General features: G+C 36.3%; 1 protein-coding gene across 6 annotated transcripts in view; it reads left to right on the top strand.

Annotated features, from left to right (window-relative positions):
* LOC150079291 (intermembrane lipid transfer protein VPS13D-like) overlaps window positions 1-18,735 on the top strand; it is a 1,618,665-nt gene that overhangs the window by 1,303,882 nt on the left and 296,048 nt on the right. For all 6 annotated transcript variants that reach the window (XM_090383928.1, XM_090383929.1, XM_090383926.1 and 3 more), the window contains one exon: window positions 13,383-13,524. In XM_090383928.1, the coding sequence (XP_090240054.1) occupies window positions 13,383-13,524 (142 nt within the window). The remainder of the gene's footprint in view (window positions 1-13,382; window positions 13,525-18,735) is intronic.

Raw genomic sequence — 18,735 nt, 5'->3', positions numbered from 1 at the left:
AGAAGACATTCATAGGATTCAGACGGCCTCCGTAGCCAAGTGGTCAGGAGCGGGAGTGCAGGGGGTTCAAGCCCCTGACTGCTGAATACGGTCGATCTGCCAACCCGCACTGGACCAGCGTGGCAGATTATGGTCCATTTCCCTCAGCATGAATTGTTGAGGAGGCTTCCATCCTGCAGTGGGTTGATAATGGCTGCACTTGACCTTTTTACCATAGGCTTCAACATACAGACATTTTGCACTGGAGATTTTTTGAAACCACCTAGAGCTATCTAATAGTTGAATTTTGAATAGGGTTGAGGCACGATAAAGCACTTTCCCTAGTAGAATCGAAGATATACATGATGTATTCCAAGTGTGATCTGATTATGGATTTAAATAAGTGAAGCAAAGTGTAATGATCTCTTCCCCGGGTTGTTGCTGATAGTGCTCTGAGTATGTTAATTTTTTTGACAAGCAGTCTGGAGATGTTCAATGTGCTTTTGTTAATTTAACTAGCTGCCAAAAATTAAGTCTAGTAGACAAAAACTATTTGCTATTGGAAGAGGATGGTTCATCATCATCATCATCATCAGCCATTTTCAATCCACTGCAGGATGAAGGCCTCTCCAGCAACTTTCCAGTTCCTTCTGTTTTGAGCACTGGCCATCCATTTACTACTCAAAAACTCATGAATTTCATCTATCCATCTCCGCCTTTGTCTTCCAGGTTTTCTTCTAGCTCCTCTTGGGTACCATTCTATTATTTTCTTAGTCCATCTGTCATCATGTCTTCGAGCTATGTGTCCTGCTCAAGACCATTTTAGTTCTTTAGTTTTGATAAGAATGTCCTTTACTTGACTTTGCTGCCTAATCCATGTGTTTCTCTTCTTATCTAACAGTCTGATTCCCAATATAATTCGTTCCATTCTTCACTGTGTAGTTCTTAGCTTCTCTTCCATTCTTTTGGTGAGTGCCCAAGTTTCACTTCCATAAGTCATGGTGGGGAGTATACATTGATTCATTATTTTACGTTTCAGACAAACTGGGATATTGCTCTTCAGTATGTGACTATATTTCCTGAATGCTATCCATCCAAAATTTATTCTTCTCTTGACATCCAGCCATTTATCATTATTACAGCTAATAACTTGTCCCAGATAAGTATATGACTCCACCTTTTCAATTACTGCTCCTTCAATCATTATTTCCCTTTCCATGGCATACTTGTTCATCATTACTTTTGTTTTAGCCATATTCATCTTTAGTCCAAAATCCTTACTAACTGTGCATAACTGATTAAGATTTTCCTCTAATTCTTTGGGATCATGGCTTATGACCACAATGTCATCTGCAAATCGTAAATGGTTTAGGTACTCTCCGTTCACATTGACTCCTTTCTGCGACCAGTCTGATCTTCTGAAAGCTTCCTCAAGGGCAGCAGTAAACAGCTTCGGAGATATTGTGTCTCCTTGTCGAACTCCTTTCTCGATTTTAAATTTGCTACTGTCTTTGTCTAGTCTAATAAAGGATGTAGCACTCTCATATATTTTCTTCAAAATCATAATATATGGAGTATCTATGCCTTGTCTTTCCAGTGCCCGAAACATTGCCTTATGCTGTATGGAGTCAAATGCCTTTTCATAATCCACAAATGCCAGGCATAATGGTTTTTTATATTCATTTGCTTTCTCCGTTAGCTGTGATATTACGTGAAGGTGATTCATAGTTGAGAATCCTGTCCTAAAGCCAGCTTGCTCTTTCGGTTGATTCTCATCAAGTATTCTTTCTAATCTGTTAGTAATGACCCTTGTGAACAACTTGTAGATATGGGATAACAAGCTAATTGGTCTATAATTTCCAATTTCTGATTTATCTCCTTTCTTATGCAGCAAAACTATGATTGCATTATTCCACTGCTTAGGCATCGCACCTCTTCTAATGCACTTTGTGAAGAGCCTTGCCAGTTTTTGTGCTATGTCTCTTCCTCCCAATTTTAACAACTCTACAGTAACTTCATCTTCCCCTGGGGCTTTCCGATTCTTCATTTTCTTCAATGCATGTTCTACCTCATCAGGAAGAATATCGGGTATGTCGTATGTGTTGCTACTTTGCAATCCATCTTCTCCACTGCTGGTATCATTCCCTCGCTCCTTGTATAATTCTCTATAGTAGTCTTCTGCTATTTGAATTATGCCTTCTCTGCTGTTTATAAGTACACCATCGCTATTCTTCAGTTTCAGTATCATTTGTCTTTCTGTATTACTGCTCATGGCTACTGATTTAAATCCTTTGTTTTCCCTTAATGCTTGTTCTACTTTTCTTGTGTTAAATCTTCTTATGTCCTCTCTGAGTCTCTTTCTAATGGCTTTGCATAACTCAGTATACTCAATTTTCTCCCTGTCAGTGTTTTTCTTGCTCTTCATTTGTCGTCTTTGGTTCATCATGACAAGTGTTTCTTGACTAATTTTTTCTTCTTTGGATTTCTGTTTCCCTATAGGTTTCTTGGGCTTTATCACTTTCAAAAAGTTGTAATATTCCTCGTCGATATCTTGGTCCTCAGCAGTCTGCAGAAGCTCATACTTGTTCTTAAGTTCCAGTACATACTGCTTTTTCTCCTCTTCTGTTATCTCAAAGACCTTTGTATTATTTACTCGAGTCAGTTTTTTTCCTTTCCTTTATCTATATCAAGTGTACATCTTACCATTCTGTGATCACTTCCAACATTTACCTTATTCAGGACGGTAACATCATTCACAATATATCTTCTGTTAGTGAGGATGAAGTCGATTTCATTAGTTGTTAATCCATTTGGACTCTTCCATGTCCACTTTCTGTTCACCCTTTTCTTGAAAGAAGTGTTCATTACTGACATTCCTTGAGATTCTGCAAATTCCACAAGTCTTTCACCTCTTTTATTTCTTTCACCAATTCCAAAATTTCCTATAGTTCCTCTTTCTGCGCTGTTTTGCCTTTTTCCAACCTTAGCATTGAAGTCCCCCATAATAATAGTGTAGTGGGTTTTCTGCTCATCTTGAAGACTCTCAATTTCAGTGTACATTTCTTCAACCTCTTCATCATCATGGCTCGATGTTGGTGCATAAATCATTATAATCTTTAGCTTGTACCTCTTAGAAATCTTGAGTATTAGTCTTGACACCCTTGGTGATGTACTTTTGAATTCCAAAATGTTGTTTTTAAAATCTTTATGGACCAGAAACCCAACTCCACCTTCACTCCTTTCACTGTTTCCATTGGTGTACAGCAGATTTCCACTTGATAAACTTATAAGTGATTCATTTCTTCTTCTTGTTTCAGCCAAACCGATGATATTCCAATTCACATTTTCTAATTCCTTTTCCAGCTCTAATATCCTGTCTTCACCGATGAGTGATCGTACGTTATAACAGGCCAAGTTCAATTTCCGTGCATGGCAGCCTGTTCGTACCCAGAGATTTTTAGCACCCTCTGCTTCCACTCTGATCCTCTCGCTGCCATAAGAGGGAGAGTGAAAGCTGTTGGGGACTGAGGGGCCATTTGAATTGTTGTGCTCTCATTGCTGGAGGGTTTGGTCTTTTCCTCTTCACGCTGACCAGGCGTCTTGAAGAGAACCACTCTACACGTTCGTTGCCACCTAAGTAACGTAACATTGCTTACCATCGAGAAGGTGTGCATGAGTGGATTTTAGGGAGGCAGGCCAACCGGACTTCTCCTGAATCTTCTGTAATAGAGAGATATTGGATACATCAGTGTTTTAGGCTGAGTGTCTGATAACACACAGGATACCTGTTCCCCTCTAAGGAACAGGATACCTGTTCCTCTCTAAGCCCCATCTAGAGGATGGTTATCCCAATCCAGTTCAGGATGCATTTTATGTCTGGTACAGAAGTCAATAGCAATAGAGTTCTAGTTGGTTAGTCTATAACCATTTTGTGCCATCCATATCCAGGTGCAGTTTATCGATGTTTGCAGTTTTCACTCAATGTAGTTCATGTTTTGAGAATGGCGGGAAATTTTAAGATCATCAGCCGAAAGGTATGAATCCACAGTTTTCGTAATGATTTTGATTATATGATTCATTCTAATTGCAAATAAAGTGGTACTGAAATAATATGCTCATGGGATTTCTTCTTCTTGGACAAAGTTTTTAGAGAGAGTTTGTGAATAACAAACATGAAATTATATTTGTTGAAGAAAATTTTGGATGAAAAATGGCCTCTCAGGCAAGGAGAATGTTGATTCCTTATGATGCCGAAATGCCATGTGGTGTCAGAGCCCTTCTCAATGTCAAGACAGATCATGACGAGATATTCCTTTATGTTGAATGCATTCCTGACGTTTGCTTCAGCTTTAATCATGAGATCCAATGATGACTGATTTTTTTTGGAATACTAATTGATTGTAGTTAATCAAGTTTTGAGACTCAAGATAATGAGTGAGATGACAATGAATAATTTTTTGAGAGTTTTGCTCAGACAGCTGGTAAGAGAAATCGGTCTGTAATTGTGGGGAATGGAATGGTGTTTACCAGGTTTTGAGATTGCCATTACATAGGATTGACACCTGGAGCTTGGGAATGTATGTTCAGTGAAGATTTTATTGAAAATAGATCAGCAGTGAAGGTAGCGATTTTTGATCTAAATTTTGGAGCATCACAAAATATGGAAGTGGTAGATGACTTTCATCAACCGGTGAAATACCACCGCTTTGCTTATTGGAGGCTTGAAGTGGTGAAACCCATGTTTAGTCTCTAGAGCAAAGTTTCCGGCATCCCCCTCCCCCCATACTTCTCCTTCAACCCATGCACGGTACTACGTACTATAGGTTTTGATACCTTTTGTGTTTGGGGTTTTCATAAAAAAAAATATATATATATCACATCATGGCCAGCAGCACTGTTTGTCGAGCTGGTAAGAGATTGCTGTGGTTAAAACATGGTAAATGGTTACCATGTTTTAACCTGATTATAAGGCAAAGCACGGGTTTCAGTGAAATTCTGTTTGGATTTCTTAGTTACATCTTTAATTTTTTGAAACAATTGGTCATAAGTGGTTGATTGGGAAAACAGGGAATGCATTTATGATTTCTGTAGGAATAGAGAGGTCCTGTCCATTCCAGTTAAGGAGTAAAGTAGATATCAGAGAAAATTTACCATTTAACTGTTTTATTTTTCTGGAGATCAGTCTGATAACTGTATTTTTATTAATTGGAGAATTGAGTTTAATTCAAGATTCTTTTTTTGGTTTCCATCTAATATAATGGGCTGCTTTTGCTCTAAGTCACTTATAACTAATAAGATTGGAAGTGGTTGGATGTTTGTAGAATAGGTTCCATGCTTCGTTTTTCTCTTTTTTTCTATCATTGTAATCTATTCACCAGTAATTTAATTTTCAATTATTTCTAACTTGATAGTGTGGAATGGCATCAGTCATAGCTGTTAGCATTTGATTTATTATTCAGAACAGGTCTGGATGTTACAGGATTTGTGTGCTATATTTTATACACTCAGCCTTTGAAAATTTCCATTTTACTAGATTATCTGTTGGTAAGGAATAGGATGTTTAAATTTTTTATATTAAGAGGATCATTAAGAGTTACCCAATCAATACTTGGATAGAGGATTGGAGAGAAAATGGAAAGGTCTTTTGCAGAGGTTGATCTCGTAGGGAAATGAATATAGGTAGGTGAGCCAGTATTCAATAGCATTAAATTCTGTCTGTCGATCAGCATTTCAGTAAGCTTTCAACATCTGTCTGAGGTGAAGGTACCCCATAATGAGTGGTGTACATTAAAGTCACCTAGTAAACAGAATTGGGAGTGGTAATTGCAAAATAAGATCTTCAATTTTCTGAATAGTATATGGATGATTAGTTGGAAGATGAATTGAGACTAAAGTCACAGTGATACCAATTACACCATGTATGGCAACAGCTTCTAAGGAGGTTTGCAATGGAATGTGTCTGAAGAGGAATCTTGGGTTCAAGAGTATAGCTACTCCTTCATGAGCACTGTTAGTGTCCAATGTATCTTGCCTGAAAATAGTATAAATTTTGAATGAGGTGGAGATTTGGGATGTCAAATTGCTTTTTTATAAGAATGTGACAACAGAATTGAAGCAAGAAGTGAATTAATTCATGAATATCAACAGGTGAATTAGTTCATGGATATTGTTGATGTTGCTGTGAAAGCCTCTGCAATTCCATTGTATAATAGGTTCCATTATTTGGTTTTGTGTGTGGAAGGTGAATCTGTCTGCTTTTTATGAGTGGATTGTTTATAACAGTCAAGTTTTGATTTTTATTTTTCCTTTCTGGGAAATGTGGGTCATCCTGAGTTATTACTAACATCCATATCATCATCTTCATGTATTACAAGTAGTTCTTCTTGACTGTTAGTATCATCCGTATCCATGCTTGTTGGATATGCTGACTTTACCTCCACAGGATCTGATTTTTGTAATTTTTCTGCTCTTTTACAATGGAGAAGGCATTGAGATGGAATTGTGGGTGGTGTATTATTGCTTTAATTATTGCTGACTAAGTTCAGTTGGTCACAGGTGCCGAGCTTATTTCGACGACAAGCAATATTTCTGCAATTTATAGAGTGCTCTTCAAAGGCGATTAAAGTTATTTTTAAGTTTCAATATTTCTCTAAACAGTCTCATTTTTAAAACCGTTCTATACTTGGAATGCCACAAGCTAGAACACATAAAGGGAACCAACCTTTCTTTTTTTATCTATATATTTCTAGTTCACTAACCAACTAACCCTTGAACCACTTGGCCTCCTAGCGGCACTGCTCCTGCCTCCTTGTGGCAGGGCTGGAAACTTTGGCAGAAAAGTCCTCTTGCCAAGGGCTAATAGGAGCAAACATTGCAAACAGAGACCATCAGGGTATTGAGAACAATAATCCAAAGAGACAAAATACTGATCGGAAGGAGCAACCTTGCCCATCGTTCTTAATCATCCACTCACTTACTAGTCAGCCTATGAGTAAATTGTCTCCATTGGTCATACAGAAACAAATATAAAAGTTATAGAATTCTTATAATACCGTGATACTAGACTAAGTATTAAATAACAAATGCTTAATGTATGGTACTCACCTTGAATGTAATCTGCAATAGTTTTATGAAGAGACTGATGGCTAAATTTAAGATGGAATAATTAAATTAATGAATTAAGGTGGGATAAAAAATAAGTTAATTTAATGGAATTTAGGATAAGTGCAAGGAAGCAGAAGTGCACCACTCCATCCCTGGTTGTCATAAGGTAGAAAGTAGTTAATCTAGTGAAAAAAATTGATAATGCCAGTAGTCATAACAACAGACTTTTGTTAAGTTATAACGTCTTCAGTTGGCAAAGTTAAGTGAGGAGTAGATGCATGTTGTATTTAAAGAATTATCTATACTCTCGTGATGCTCTTTGGAACACATAGGAATCTCAAATGTGTTCCAAGCCAGGGAAAGATTAAAGGGGAGTTTAACATTTATAATATTGAGATTAGAATGGTGTTGGAACCAATCAATAATGAGAGCTTCATATTGAAGAATTTTATAGCTGGTTTTAAGTTTAATAATAGTGATAGCGGAATCGATTAGGGGAATGTGATTGTGGGTATGGGCATGTATTGTAAGTTCCGTGCTAGATTGTCCAATTCTAAACCTATTATAGTGGTAGTATGCATGAGTATTAGAGGTTTTGGTAGAACCAAACTTTGTGGTAGTACCACCAATATAGCAGGCATCACAGTTTGGTTGACATTTGATCAGATAAATTATATTGTTCAAATCGCTAATCGGGTACTTATGTGTGTCTTTGTAAGTATTAAATAAGGATCTGAGTTTATTATAAGCTGAAAAAATGAGGGAGATATCTGTGCCTGTAAATACTCGGCTGAACTGTCCGGCAAGTTTGCTATGGCAAGCGAGGATGATGCGTGTATTTGCCTTAGTAGTGGTTTTGTGTGGGTTGTTAATTTTACTTTTGGCGGCAGAAATGGTGTGTTGGATAAGTTGGGCTGGGTAGTTCCTAGCTATAAATTTTTCTGTGAGGTATTAAAGTTTGTTAGTTAAGTCATTTTGTAAGGAATTATATTTTATGGCATTATGGATTTGGTTGTATAGGACAGCCTTTTTTGTACTAAGAGGGTGGTGCGAAGCAAAATGTAGGTATTTTCCTGTGTGTGTATTTTTTCTGAAAATCTTTGTACCTAGTTTTGTGCCTGTTTTGTAAATGGTAAGGTTAAGAAAGTTGATTTGATTGTTCGTTTCAATTTCAAGAGTGAATTTTAATCTATCATGTATCGAATTAAATTTTGAAAAAAGATTGTCTATAGTGGATCTATTACCTATTATGAGTATATCATCTGCGTAAGGTGTGTATAATTTTATTTCTGAAGGAAAGGGTTGTAAAATTTGATTCTCTATTGTAGCTAAATAAATTTCAGACAGAGGAGTGGAAATGCCTAAGCCCATGTGTAAACCGAATATTTGTTGAAAAATTTTGTTATTGAATCAGTGGGGGGTGAAGGATTTTGAAGAGATATTGACGGTAGAAATTTTTGGGTAAGATCCTAATGTAAGATCCCATTTCAATTCCTAAAGGAATTGAAATGGGGGCCCATCAAACTCTCAACTGCCCAACTCAATGCCAGAGCTCACATTTGTGCATCAGGCAACACAGCGCCAACCTTCAGGGCAGAATGCGCTGGTCCCACAAGAGCTAGTTATTGTCTGTGACTGTATTGTCAGGAAGAAGGTAAATATATTGTGCAAAAAGAATAGATGCAATAGGACATATGTCTTCTAGGGGCAAAAGTTGATGACATTGTAAGCTGATATCATCTTTTAAGTGCACAAAGGGTGATATTGTTGTACCCATTGGCACATTAAGAAGAGTAGGAGATCTGTGGACTTATTTAAGTAGTACAGGTCAATGTTGAAAAAAGGTCGCGAGTTAGGGTTAAATTTGAAAGTGTCTGCAATTCTGCCCAGACACAATAGGAGACAGAATATGATGAGAGCCTTGTCAGTCAATTTGGCTTTGGAGAGATTGTGCAAGGCTCATGGAGTAGAATTATTTTCAGCATGTTCTGTACTTGTTAACAGGAGAGATTGTTTCTACAGGGATGGGATACACTTCAATAGAAAGGGTGCAAGGATATTTGTTAATACTATCGAGGCAGTGTTAGGTGGGTCGGAAAACTGCTAGCTTGGGTGGATTCACTGACTAATTGAATAATGGTAGCAACAGGCAGGAAGAAAGTGATTCTTGCACTGCTTGTATTGGAATGAACAACAGCCTGGAAAGGGAGGTACTGGGGATTTCAAGGGCTGCTGGGAGTCATTGTGGAGCAAGTAAATACATGGGTTGTGTTAGAGTAAATAAGAGTAAGAACAGGTGATGTATACTTGCATATACACCAATGCTAGAAGTATAGAAAATAACTTTGCTGAATTTGAGGTGCTGGTTAAGACATCAAAGGCTGATGTCTTAACTAGCACCAATTTGGAATATCAGAGACATGATGTCACACAAAGATAAGGAATGCAGAAAGGGGAGGAGGAGGAGAAGGAAGAGGAGTGATGCTATTAGTTAAGAAACAGATAAAATCTAAGGAAGTGCATCCAGTTGACATGGGTGGACAGTGCAGTGTTGAGTCTGATTGGTGTTACATAAGCACTGGGAAGACCAAGTTGAGAGTAGGAGTGTGTTATAGGCTTAATCAGTCTAATGAGAACAATGAACAACTGTACAGAGAAATAGAGGGGGCCAGTAAATCAGATTGTTTAATAATGAGGGATTTTAACTTCCTGAATATAGACTGGAACTTGTGGGTTGGTCATTCACACACTCGGCACCTCCGTAGCCAGGTGGGAAGGAGCAGCAGTGTGTATCACATGCTTCTTGATTAAACTGGGATTCGAGCCCGTCACCACCAAATACAGAGGATGCAGAAAGGTCAGGGAATGACCACCGCATATTCCCGGAGCAATATGGCCTTGGCTGCTAATGCTCCTAAAAACCAAATAACAACAACATTCACACACTAGCAAGACTTTTGTGAATTTATTGGATGATTGTTTTCTACAGCAGCATATTTGAAAGACAACAAGAGGGAGTAATACTCTTGATCTGATTATCAGCAGCGATTCTTCATGCATTAAGAATCTCCAGAGAGAGAGAGAGAGAGAGAGGAACCACTAGGTGGTAGCAATCACAGTGTGCTAATGTTTGATTTACTTATAAAGATGTAACTACCATCATGGGTAAAGGAAAGGGTTTTTGTTTTCGTAAGGGTGACTACAGTGGGATCAACTGATGGCATTTAAACAGTGAATTTTAAATGGGAAGCCTTCGAGGAATTAATATTGGATGTTTCTAGGCTTTGCATATGAATTAAGAAATACTGTTCTAAAAACGAGTCCTAAATGGATGTCAGATGACCTAATGAACTCGGGGCAGAGAAGAAAAATGCATGGAATGCATATAAATTATTAGGAGACACAGATGCCTATGGTAGATATAAGATAGTCTGTAATCGAGTCAGAAAGGACGTTAGGCAAGCAAAGTCAGATTATGAGAAACCTTTGGAAAATGATGCAAAGAAAAACGGTTAAGACTTGTTTACTTATGTCACCTCTAGTAGGAGGGGGATGATCAGATTGGTCTTCTTCACATCGATTGTTCCAATTTAGATGATCCTGCTGAAGTAGCTAACAAACTGAATGAGTATTTGCATCTACATTCACACATGAGGAGTTATTTAATGAGGTGAATGCTATAAGTTTTATCAAACTCTAGCAAGGAACTAATTGATTTTGAAATAACTGATAGCAAAATGGAGGAGAAATTGTTGAAATTGAGCATAAGAAATGCACCTGGGGTGAATGAGATCTATCCAGTTATATTAAAGGAATCAGCAAATGAAGTAAACAAACCCTTAGCCATAATTATGAAATCTTTCTTGGACTCAAGGGAGGTCTCCATGGACTGGAATTGTGCAAATGTGTCCCAAGTTCACAAAAGGGACCAAAGGGTGACATGAGTAATTACAGACCTGTTAGCTTAACTTCTGTTCGAGGGAAATTAATGGAGACACTGGTTAAGGAAGCAATGCAGGATCATCTAGACAACACTGCAGTTATAGTTCAGACATAGCATGGGTTTGTTATGGGAAAGTCATGTCTGAAAAATTGGATTGGATACTATGATGTAGTCACAAAGTAACTGGATGCAAAAAATAATTTTGATATCATATACTTGGATTTTAGGAAAGCTTTTGATACTGTGGCACATGGAACACTACTGTAACAATTTGAGTAGTACGGTGTTAAGGGCAGGTTTCTACAATGGATAAAAGTGTAGTTGAGTGAGACAAGACAGAGTGGTAATCAATGGACACTGCTCTTCGTGTACTAATGTTTTTAGTGGAGTTCCTCAGGATTCAGTGTTGGGTCCATTGTTTTCTGTATTTATAATGATATTGACGAAGGCGTATCAGAATTAATGTCCAAGTTTGCAGATGATATGAAGGTTGGGAGGGTTGTTATTGAAGTAATGACAGTACACTACTGCAACAGGATCTAGAAAAGTTGGGCTGAGAGGTGACAACTGATGTTTAACATTGACAAATGTAAAGTACTGCATATGGGTAGCAGTAACTGCAGAGTAATGTATCAACTGTGTGCTACACTCAGGGTAGTGGAGAAAAAACTTTGGGGCAATTGTGCAGTCAGAGTGAAGTTTCTGAGCAGTGCAGACAGGCTGCAAGAGTAGCTCATGAGGTCTTGTCAATGATATACAGGAATTTTGCTAGCAGTGATTGTCCCCTTGTATAAGGCAATGATCAGGCCGCATTTTGAGTACTGTATACAGGTCAGGAGGTCTAATTTTAGGAAAGATATAGAGCTGCTGGAACAAGTTCAGAAAAGGGCAATAAGATTGGTGAGTGGAACAAAGGGTTGCTGTTACCAAGAATGGCTTAAGTACTGCAAATTGTAGCTTCTGGAGACTAGGCACCTGCAAGGTGATCTAATTGAGGTGTATGAGGCCTTGAATGGTTTCAGCAAGCTCAGTGCTGATGGGATTCTTCCTCTTGCTCAGGTTACTCACCTGAGGCAGACGTAAATTCAAATTGAAGAAAGACAATTGTAGAATAGATGTGCAAAAATTTGTCTTCTGCCAGCCGGTGGTTGATAGTTGGAACAAACTTCCATATGTTTTGGTAGAGGTCAACAACTTAAATAAAGTCAAGCAGAACTAGACAAACATTTGGAATGAATGGATGGGTGAAATAGGAAGTTTTTCTTTTTTTCCTTTGGCTGATGCTATATAAGCTTGCTTATTTGCATCCTATACCTCTGCTAATGCTAAATCCCAGTCATTTTATCTAAACAATATTATAATTGTTTTTTTTTTTTTTTTTTTTTTTTTACAATTGTAGCAAAATTCTGGTCTTCCCTTGCACCATATTGCCAATACTAATATTTCTTCTTCTCCTATAATGTTAAGAAAATGTAACTTTCTCTATCAAATATTCAGAAAATTCACTAGTTGCTAAAATAGCAAAATAATTCTATAATGAAAATTTTTTTATAGTAGTTTAATTGTATGCTAATTTAAATTTGATTTTTATTATAAGAAAAATTAAGAATTTGATTATTAAAAAGATATAACTGCATACCACTGACCACATTGTAGCTTCTAACGGAAATATGGTGTTACTGTTTTTGTAATCAACTAAGGTAAGTGTTAACATTATGTTCATATGTTTCTGTAGTGATGATGCCATATAAACCATATATTTGAAAGCGTTTGTTTATGCATGATAACTGCACATGCATCATTTCTACTACCAAGGTAGTATGAATGCATCATTTAATTATATCTCATATTGTTAATACCTTCACAACAAGTTGCCATGGTATTGCCCTACCTCAAAGAAGTAACACATCACCTATGGAGACAACTAATGTTACTTATTCTTGGCAGATACCACCACCACCATCCAGATGGCACCGTTTCAAAGCTTGTTGGCTTACTCATCGGTAGGTGAGCAGGCACCCTGTTGTTGCAACAGTGACAACCCAGTTATGAAGTAAAAATCGAAACGTTGCTGTCTGGATGGTGGTATCCACCTAGAATGAGTAACATTAGTCTTCTCCATTGGTGAAGCATAACTGATTTGAAGTAGTGCAATACCATGGCAACTTGTTGTGAAGGTATTCACGATATGAGATATTATTAAACGATACATTCATACTACTTTGGTAGTAGAAATGATGTATGTGCGGTAACCATCCATAAACGAACTCTTTCATACTCTTAGGCATTTAGCGAAGAAATATTTTAAAATCATATATTTGTTGTAAATCAAATTTTATTTATTCTTTATTTTTAGGGTATATATTATTGGAATTGATGTTCGAGTTGGACGGGGACGCTATCGGGATACAAACATAGTTACGTTTTCCCCACGATTTCATCTTGAAAACAAAAGCAGTCACAAATTAGAATTTGCTCAAAAGTTTGCAACAAAAAATGTAAGTTTCTTGTGTATATGTATTTCTCATAACAGTGTCCTTTGAATAAATGACATATACTTGAATATATCCCAATATGCTATGCATTATTTTAAACTAAAAAGAGGCACCTCACCTTGGAATTCTTCTTAGTGTATTTTAAAGCTTTTATTGATTTAATATTAATGCTTTTTATTTATCTTCGTCGGTTTTATTTACTTATTTATTCCATTTTAGTATTTATTAGATGTAATTATATTAAAGTTTGTTTTAACTCTGGTGTGTCAGTTGTTGCAAGAAATTTTCTATCCTATGCTTCTGGACACTCAAGACCTGTTTTCTTACGTGATATTCAAAATATAGAAGTAAATCTGACAGCTGCTGCGATTAACAAAAGGGAAAAAAAACGTAAAATTCTTGTCATTGCCAGATAAATAGAGAATGAAACTTTAAAAGTCAGCCAAGATATAATGTAAATTTTAGGAAAATAAAAACCTACCTGTGCATAAATTTTGAAAGTATAAAAGAATGACCAAGAAATTTCTGTAGTGAAAAACTCAAATTCTGTATTGAGATGGTATGGTTTGTGATAACTCAAGCACTGTTATCTCCTTTACCAGTTCTTGAGTTATCAACAATTGGAATGGAAAATTATAGAAAAGTAAAGTCCTCCGAGTGAATTTATGGCAGTTCTGCTACATAGTTTGGAGAAAAAGCGTCTATATGTAGATTTTTTCACATATAGCTAGAGTAATATAAACACACATGAAACTGTTTTATCCATTACACCACAGATTCATTTTATAAAAACAGCTGTTGCCATTGTTCTTATAATATTCTGATTATTAATTTTAGTTTTTCATTTGTGCATATGATTCAGTTACTGAATTTGATATTCATAAATTAAATTATTAAATTAATTAGAAGCAACAACTTGATAATGAAATCCTTTACATGCAGCAGTGATGCCCAGTTGTTGCAAACATGGTGGCACCACACCTAATATCTTTTCTTAATTGGTTGCCATATATAATTGTGCTTTTAGCTTGTAATAAAAGAATTAAGTGTTCAAAAATTGTGTGCTTTTATACCTTTTATTTTCAAAAAATAATAATAATTCTGTTTAAATTTTAAAAGAAAAAATTCTGTAGCTATAAATTATAAAGCTATTAGCCAAATTCATTTTCCAGTTCAAAAATCCATTAAATATGTGAAATTTAAAATGTGCACATATGCATATATTTTTGCTTAATTAAATAGTTTTAATTTTTTTTTTTAAAAATGCATGTACACTAAACTATGTAAAATCCAGTTTTTTACAATTCAGAATTCTTAAAAATCAGTCAGATTTTGCAAAAAAAATGTCCACATTTAACAATCTGTAAATATTAAGAAAGGAATCCGGAACTTATATGTCACTGATCACATTTATCTTTAACCCTTTGTGGTTCAGCATTACTTCTGCTGGCTTAATACTGAATATCAGCCCTTCAAAAATGATTTATTTTCCAGTTTATGTGAGTTATTATATTAAACTGATTGATAAAACATTATGAAAACATTTTAAGCATTTTAAATATTTATTATTTATATGATTTTAATGTGTGGTATTTCTTGAAACATTCAATAGGATGCAATCCTGGTTTTCTGGAGCACCACTCACAATACCAGACTGTTTCTTCTCTTCCACCACTTCCACATTCTTCCTTCATAGAAGTTTTTTCATTTAGTCCCATGTAATAATCACACACAAAAAAAAACCCTTTAGTTCATTTATTGAAAACTGAAACCAAGTTGGGCCATATGGAACAATCAGGAAGTAGCTTATTTGAAAGAGTTTTATTGGCATAACTATTTGTTGCATTCAAATTTGTTCAAACGAAGAATCATTTAAAAAGCTGAAACTGTTCAAGTTCAGTTTTGGAATACTTGAATGACTTAAAAGAAATCCACAGTTTGAAAAGTAAACGGGGAAATGTTTGAATGAAACATCAGTTACCTTCCTTTGTCTCTAATTTTCTCTACCAGCATTGGTTGACAGGTTGTCATTAATTTCTTCATCACTACTATGAGATAAAGCCGACCTGCTAGCATCCCATTTTTCATCAAACTCATGTATTTATGATCTTGGTAAAACACCTCCCACCATTCCCAGCACACTCCATTCAATGCCTCCTGTGGTCTTCTGTAAAAAGGATGTCAGAAGGATTTTGACGAATCTTGATGCTAAGAAGGCTCCACGTCCTGATGGTATTTCTCCACTTGTTCTCAGAACCTGCACTCTTGAACTTACTCTTGTTCTCTGCTGCCTTTTTTCACTTTCTTATTCCAAAGGTGTTTTTCCTTCTGTTTTGAAATTTGCTTATATCCAGCCAGTTCCTAAAAAAGGGTGACAAATCCCTCCCATCCAATTATTGTCCCATTACAATTACTTCTACCCTTTCTAAGTAATGGAGAAATCAATTAACCGGCAACTCTTAAACTATCTAGAAAACTTCTGTCTGATCAATGATCACCAGTATGGATTCCATCAGTGTCGATCCACTGGTGATATTCTGGCTTATGTTACCCATTTATGGACAAATTCAATGGAAAAGTTTGGTGAAACACAAGCAGTTGCTCTTTACATCTCAAAGGCTTTCGATCGTGTTTGGCATAAATCTCTTGTAAACCAACTGTTTTTCGTAATTGATTATGCAGTTTTCTCTCTGATCACTCACTGAGTGTGATGGTAAATGTCTGTCTGTCTTCTAATTTCTCCACTAATGCTGGTGTCCCCCAAGGTTCAATTTTTTTCCCTACACTTTTCCTCTTATATATTAATGACCTTCTTCCATTGACCAGAAATCCTATCCATAGTTTTCCTGATGATAGCACATTGCTTTCCAGTTTGAGAAACCTCGCCCTGCTCAATCAGCTTCAACTTCTCGAATATCCACTGCCGATCTCCAGGTCATTCTCCAGTGGGGCAAAGACAGCTTAGTTGATTTCAATCCTTCTAAAACTCAGTTTTGTCTTATATCTCGCAAAAAAGGATTCTTCTGCTCCTATGCTTGTCTTTTGTGACACTCCGATTTCTAGGCAAGATGATATCGCTTTTGAGGATTACCCTGACTTCTAATCTCTCTCTTGGCACAAGCACATTACAAATATTGCTTCCTCTGCATCTAAAAAAAACTTGGTTTTCTCTTTCGCTTTCAGTGTTACTTTTCTTCTGAACAGTTCACTCTGTACAAATCGCAAATCCACCCTACCATTTAATATTGTTTCCACATCCAGGGCGGTGTCCCCAAAACCTCTCCCAGGCTTCTAGATTCCATTCAGAAGAAGGTAATTGAGTTAATTAATGACTCATCTCTAAGATTCTCTCCACTCTCTGTCTCATAGACATTCTGTTTCTGCTGCATGCCTTTTCTGCAGATACTTCCATGGGCATGGTTCTTCTGAATGGGTGTCTATAATTCCCACTCTCTCTTTCAAAACAGGCCAAACAGCTGCCGCCACCAGCCAACACCCATTTACTGTCCAACTTCATACTCACTGAACCAACTTTTCGTCTTCCTCATTTATTCATTCAAATTCCGTTTTCTGGAACAGCCTTACGTATTTCCTGAAAATTACAATCTACAGAAGTTCAAATCTAATGTCAACAAATATCATCTTTCATCTTCTCAACCTCCATGCACGGTACTAAGTACTATAGGTTCTAATACCTCTATTTTTTGGGGTTTTCATTAAAAAAAAAAAAAAAATGTATATTTAATTAATCCAGCTGGATATGCATTTAATAGAAACCCTGCCAATAGATGATGCTGCCATATATATCAACAATTGTTAGAAGCATCAAAAACTACAATACCTCAAATGAGTAAGGCAAGGCAGGCACGGTACAACTCATGTAGAATGCATGCGACGGCAAAAGCAAAACAAAATCATGCATGAGACAAATTCCGAAAATTTCCAACTACAGTGAATTTGATTATATACAAAAAAAAAAAGCTAAAACTGAAGCGAGCCGAATTCAGAGAAAGGCATAGAAAAAATTCTTGGATCATGTTTGCATACGTGCTAACTCGAGTCCTTGTTTGGTGTGGAAAAATTTTTGACTTTGAGTGAAAGGTATCCAAGCATACAATCTCCAATTTTCCATTGGCCAAATCTTTCACTTCTACATCAGCAGTTATAAGCTACAGCACTGATTTTGAAAAATATACAGAACAAGCTGAATGAAGTAAGTTGAATTTCTCTACCACATCTCATTCGTATAATCTCCCTTTAATAAAAGAGGAATTACTTAAACCATTACCAATTTGCCTAATGGCACACCAGGTCCCAATGACATTTATTATACTGTGATATAACATCTAAATTCTGATTCTGTGGATATTGTACTAGCTTTATATAATAGAATTTTTCTTAACAACTTGTATCCATCCATATAACGACGTGAAATTATTCTTGCATTTCCCAAACCCATAAAAGATCCTTCCAGTACATATAACTATCGCCCTATCTCATTGACCACCTGCTTAGGAAAAATCCTCGAATGAATGGTGCATAACAGACTCACATGGTTGCTAGAAAAAGAGATGGTTTTTCTCTCCCCACCAATTTGGATTCAGGAGAAATAGATTTGTGCTAGATCTAGTCCGAATTAAAACAAATATTGGAAACACATTTATAAGAAAACAGCATATGGTGATGATAAATCTAGATCTTGAAAAAGCTTTTGACACAAATGGAGATTTGGAATCCTACTAGATCTATTTCAGTTAGAATACAGAGGAAAACTTTCCCAATTTATAGAGAAATTCCTTACTGCCAGAACATTTCAGGTACAATATAAAGGCTGCCTATCTACGATACATATACAACAGGAAGGAGTCCCCCAGGGCTCAATATTAAGTGCAACCCTGTTTTGCACTTAGGGTGAACAATATCAGAAAGGTTATGCCACCTTTACTGGAAATCTATATGTACACAGATGATTTCCATTTCATTTCGATCATAAAGCATGAACACGATTGAGCAACAGCTCCAATTATCCATAAACAAAATAGAAGCATGGAAAATAACGTATATAGAAAAATCAGCTGTTATACACTTCTGTAAAATTCTTGGTCTTAATTCTGAACTGGTTTTATACTTAAATAATTTTTCTCTACCTGTTGTTCAACGTTTCTCCTTCTTAGTCTTAACATTAGATAGGAAACTAAACTTGCATGAACATAT

This window comes from Mastigoproctus giganteus, chromosome 10 (genome assembly GCF_048544385.1).
Source record: "Mastigoproctus giganteus isolate SK-2022 chromosome 10, ASM4854438v1, whole genome shotgun sequence".
Taxonomy (NCBI): domain Eukaryota; kingdom Metazoa; phylum Arthropoda; class Arachnida; order Uropygi; family Thelyphonidae; genus Mastigoproctus; species Mastigoproctus giganteus.
This window is presented reverse-complemented; position numbering and strand designations above follow the sequence as displayed.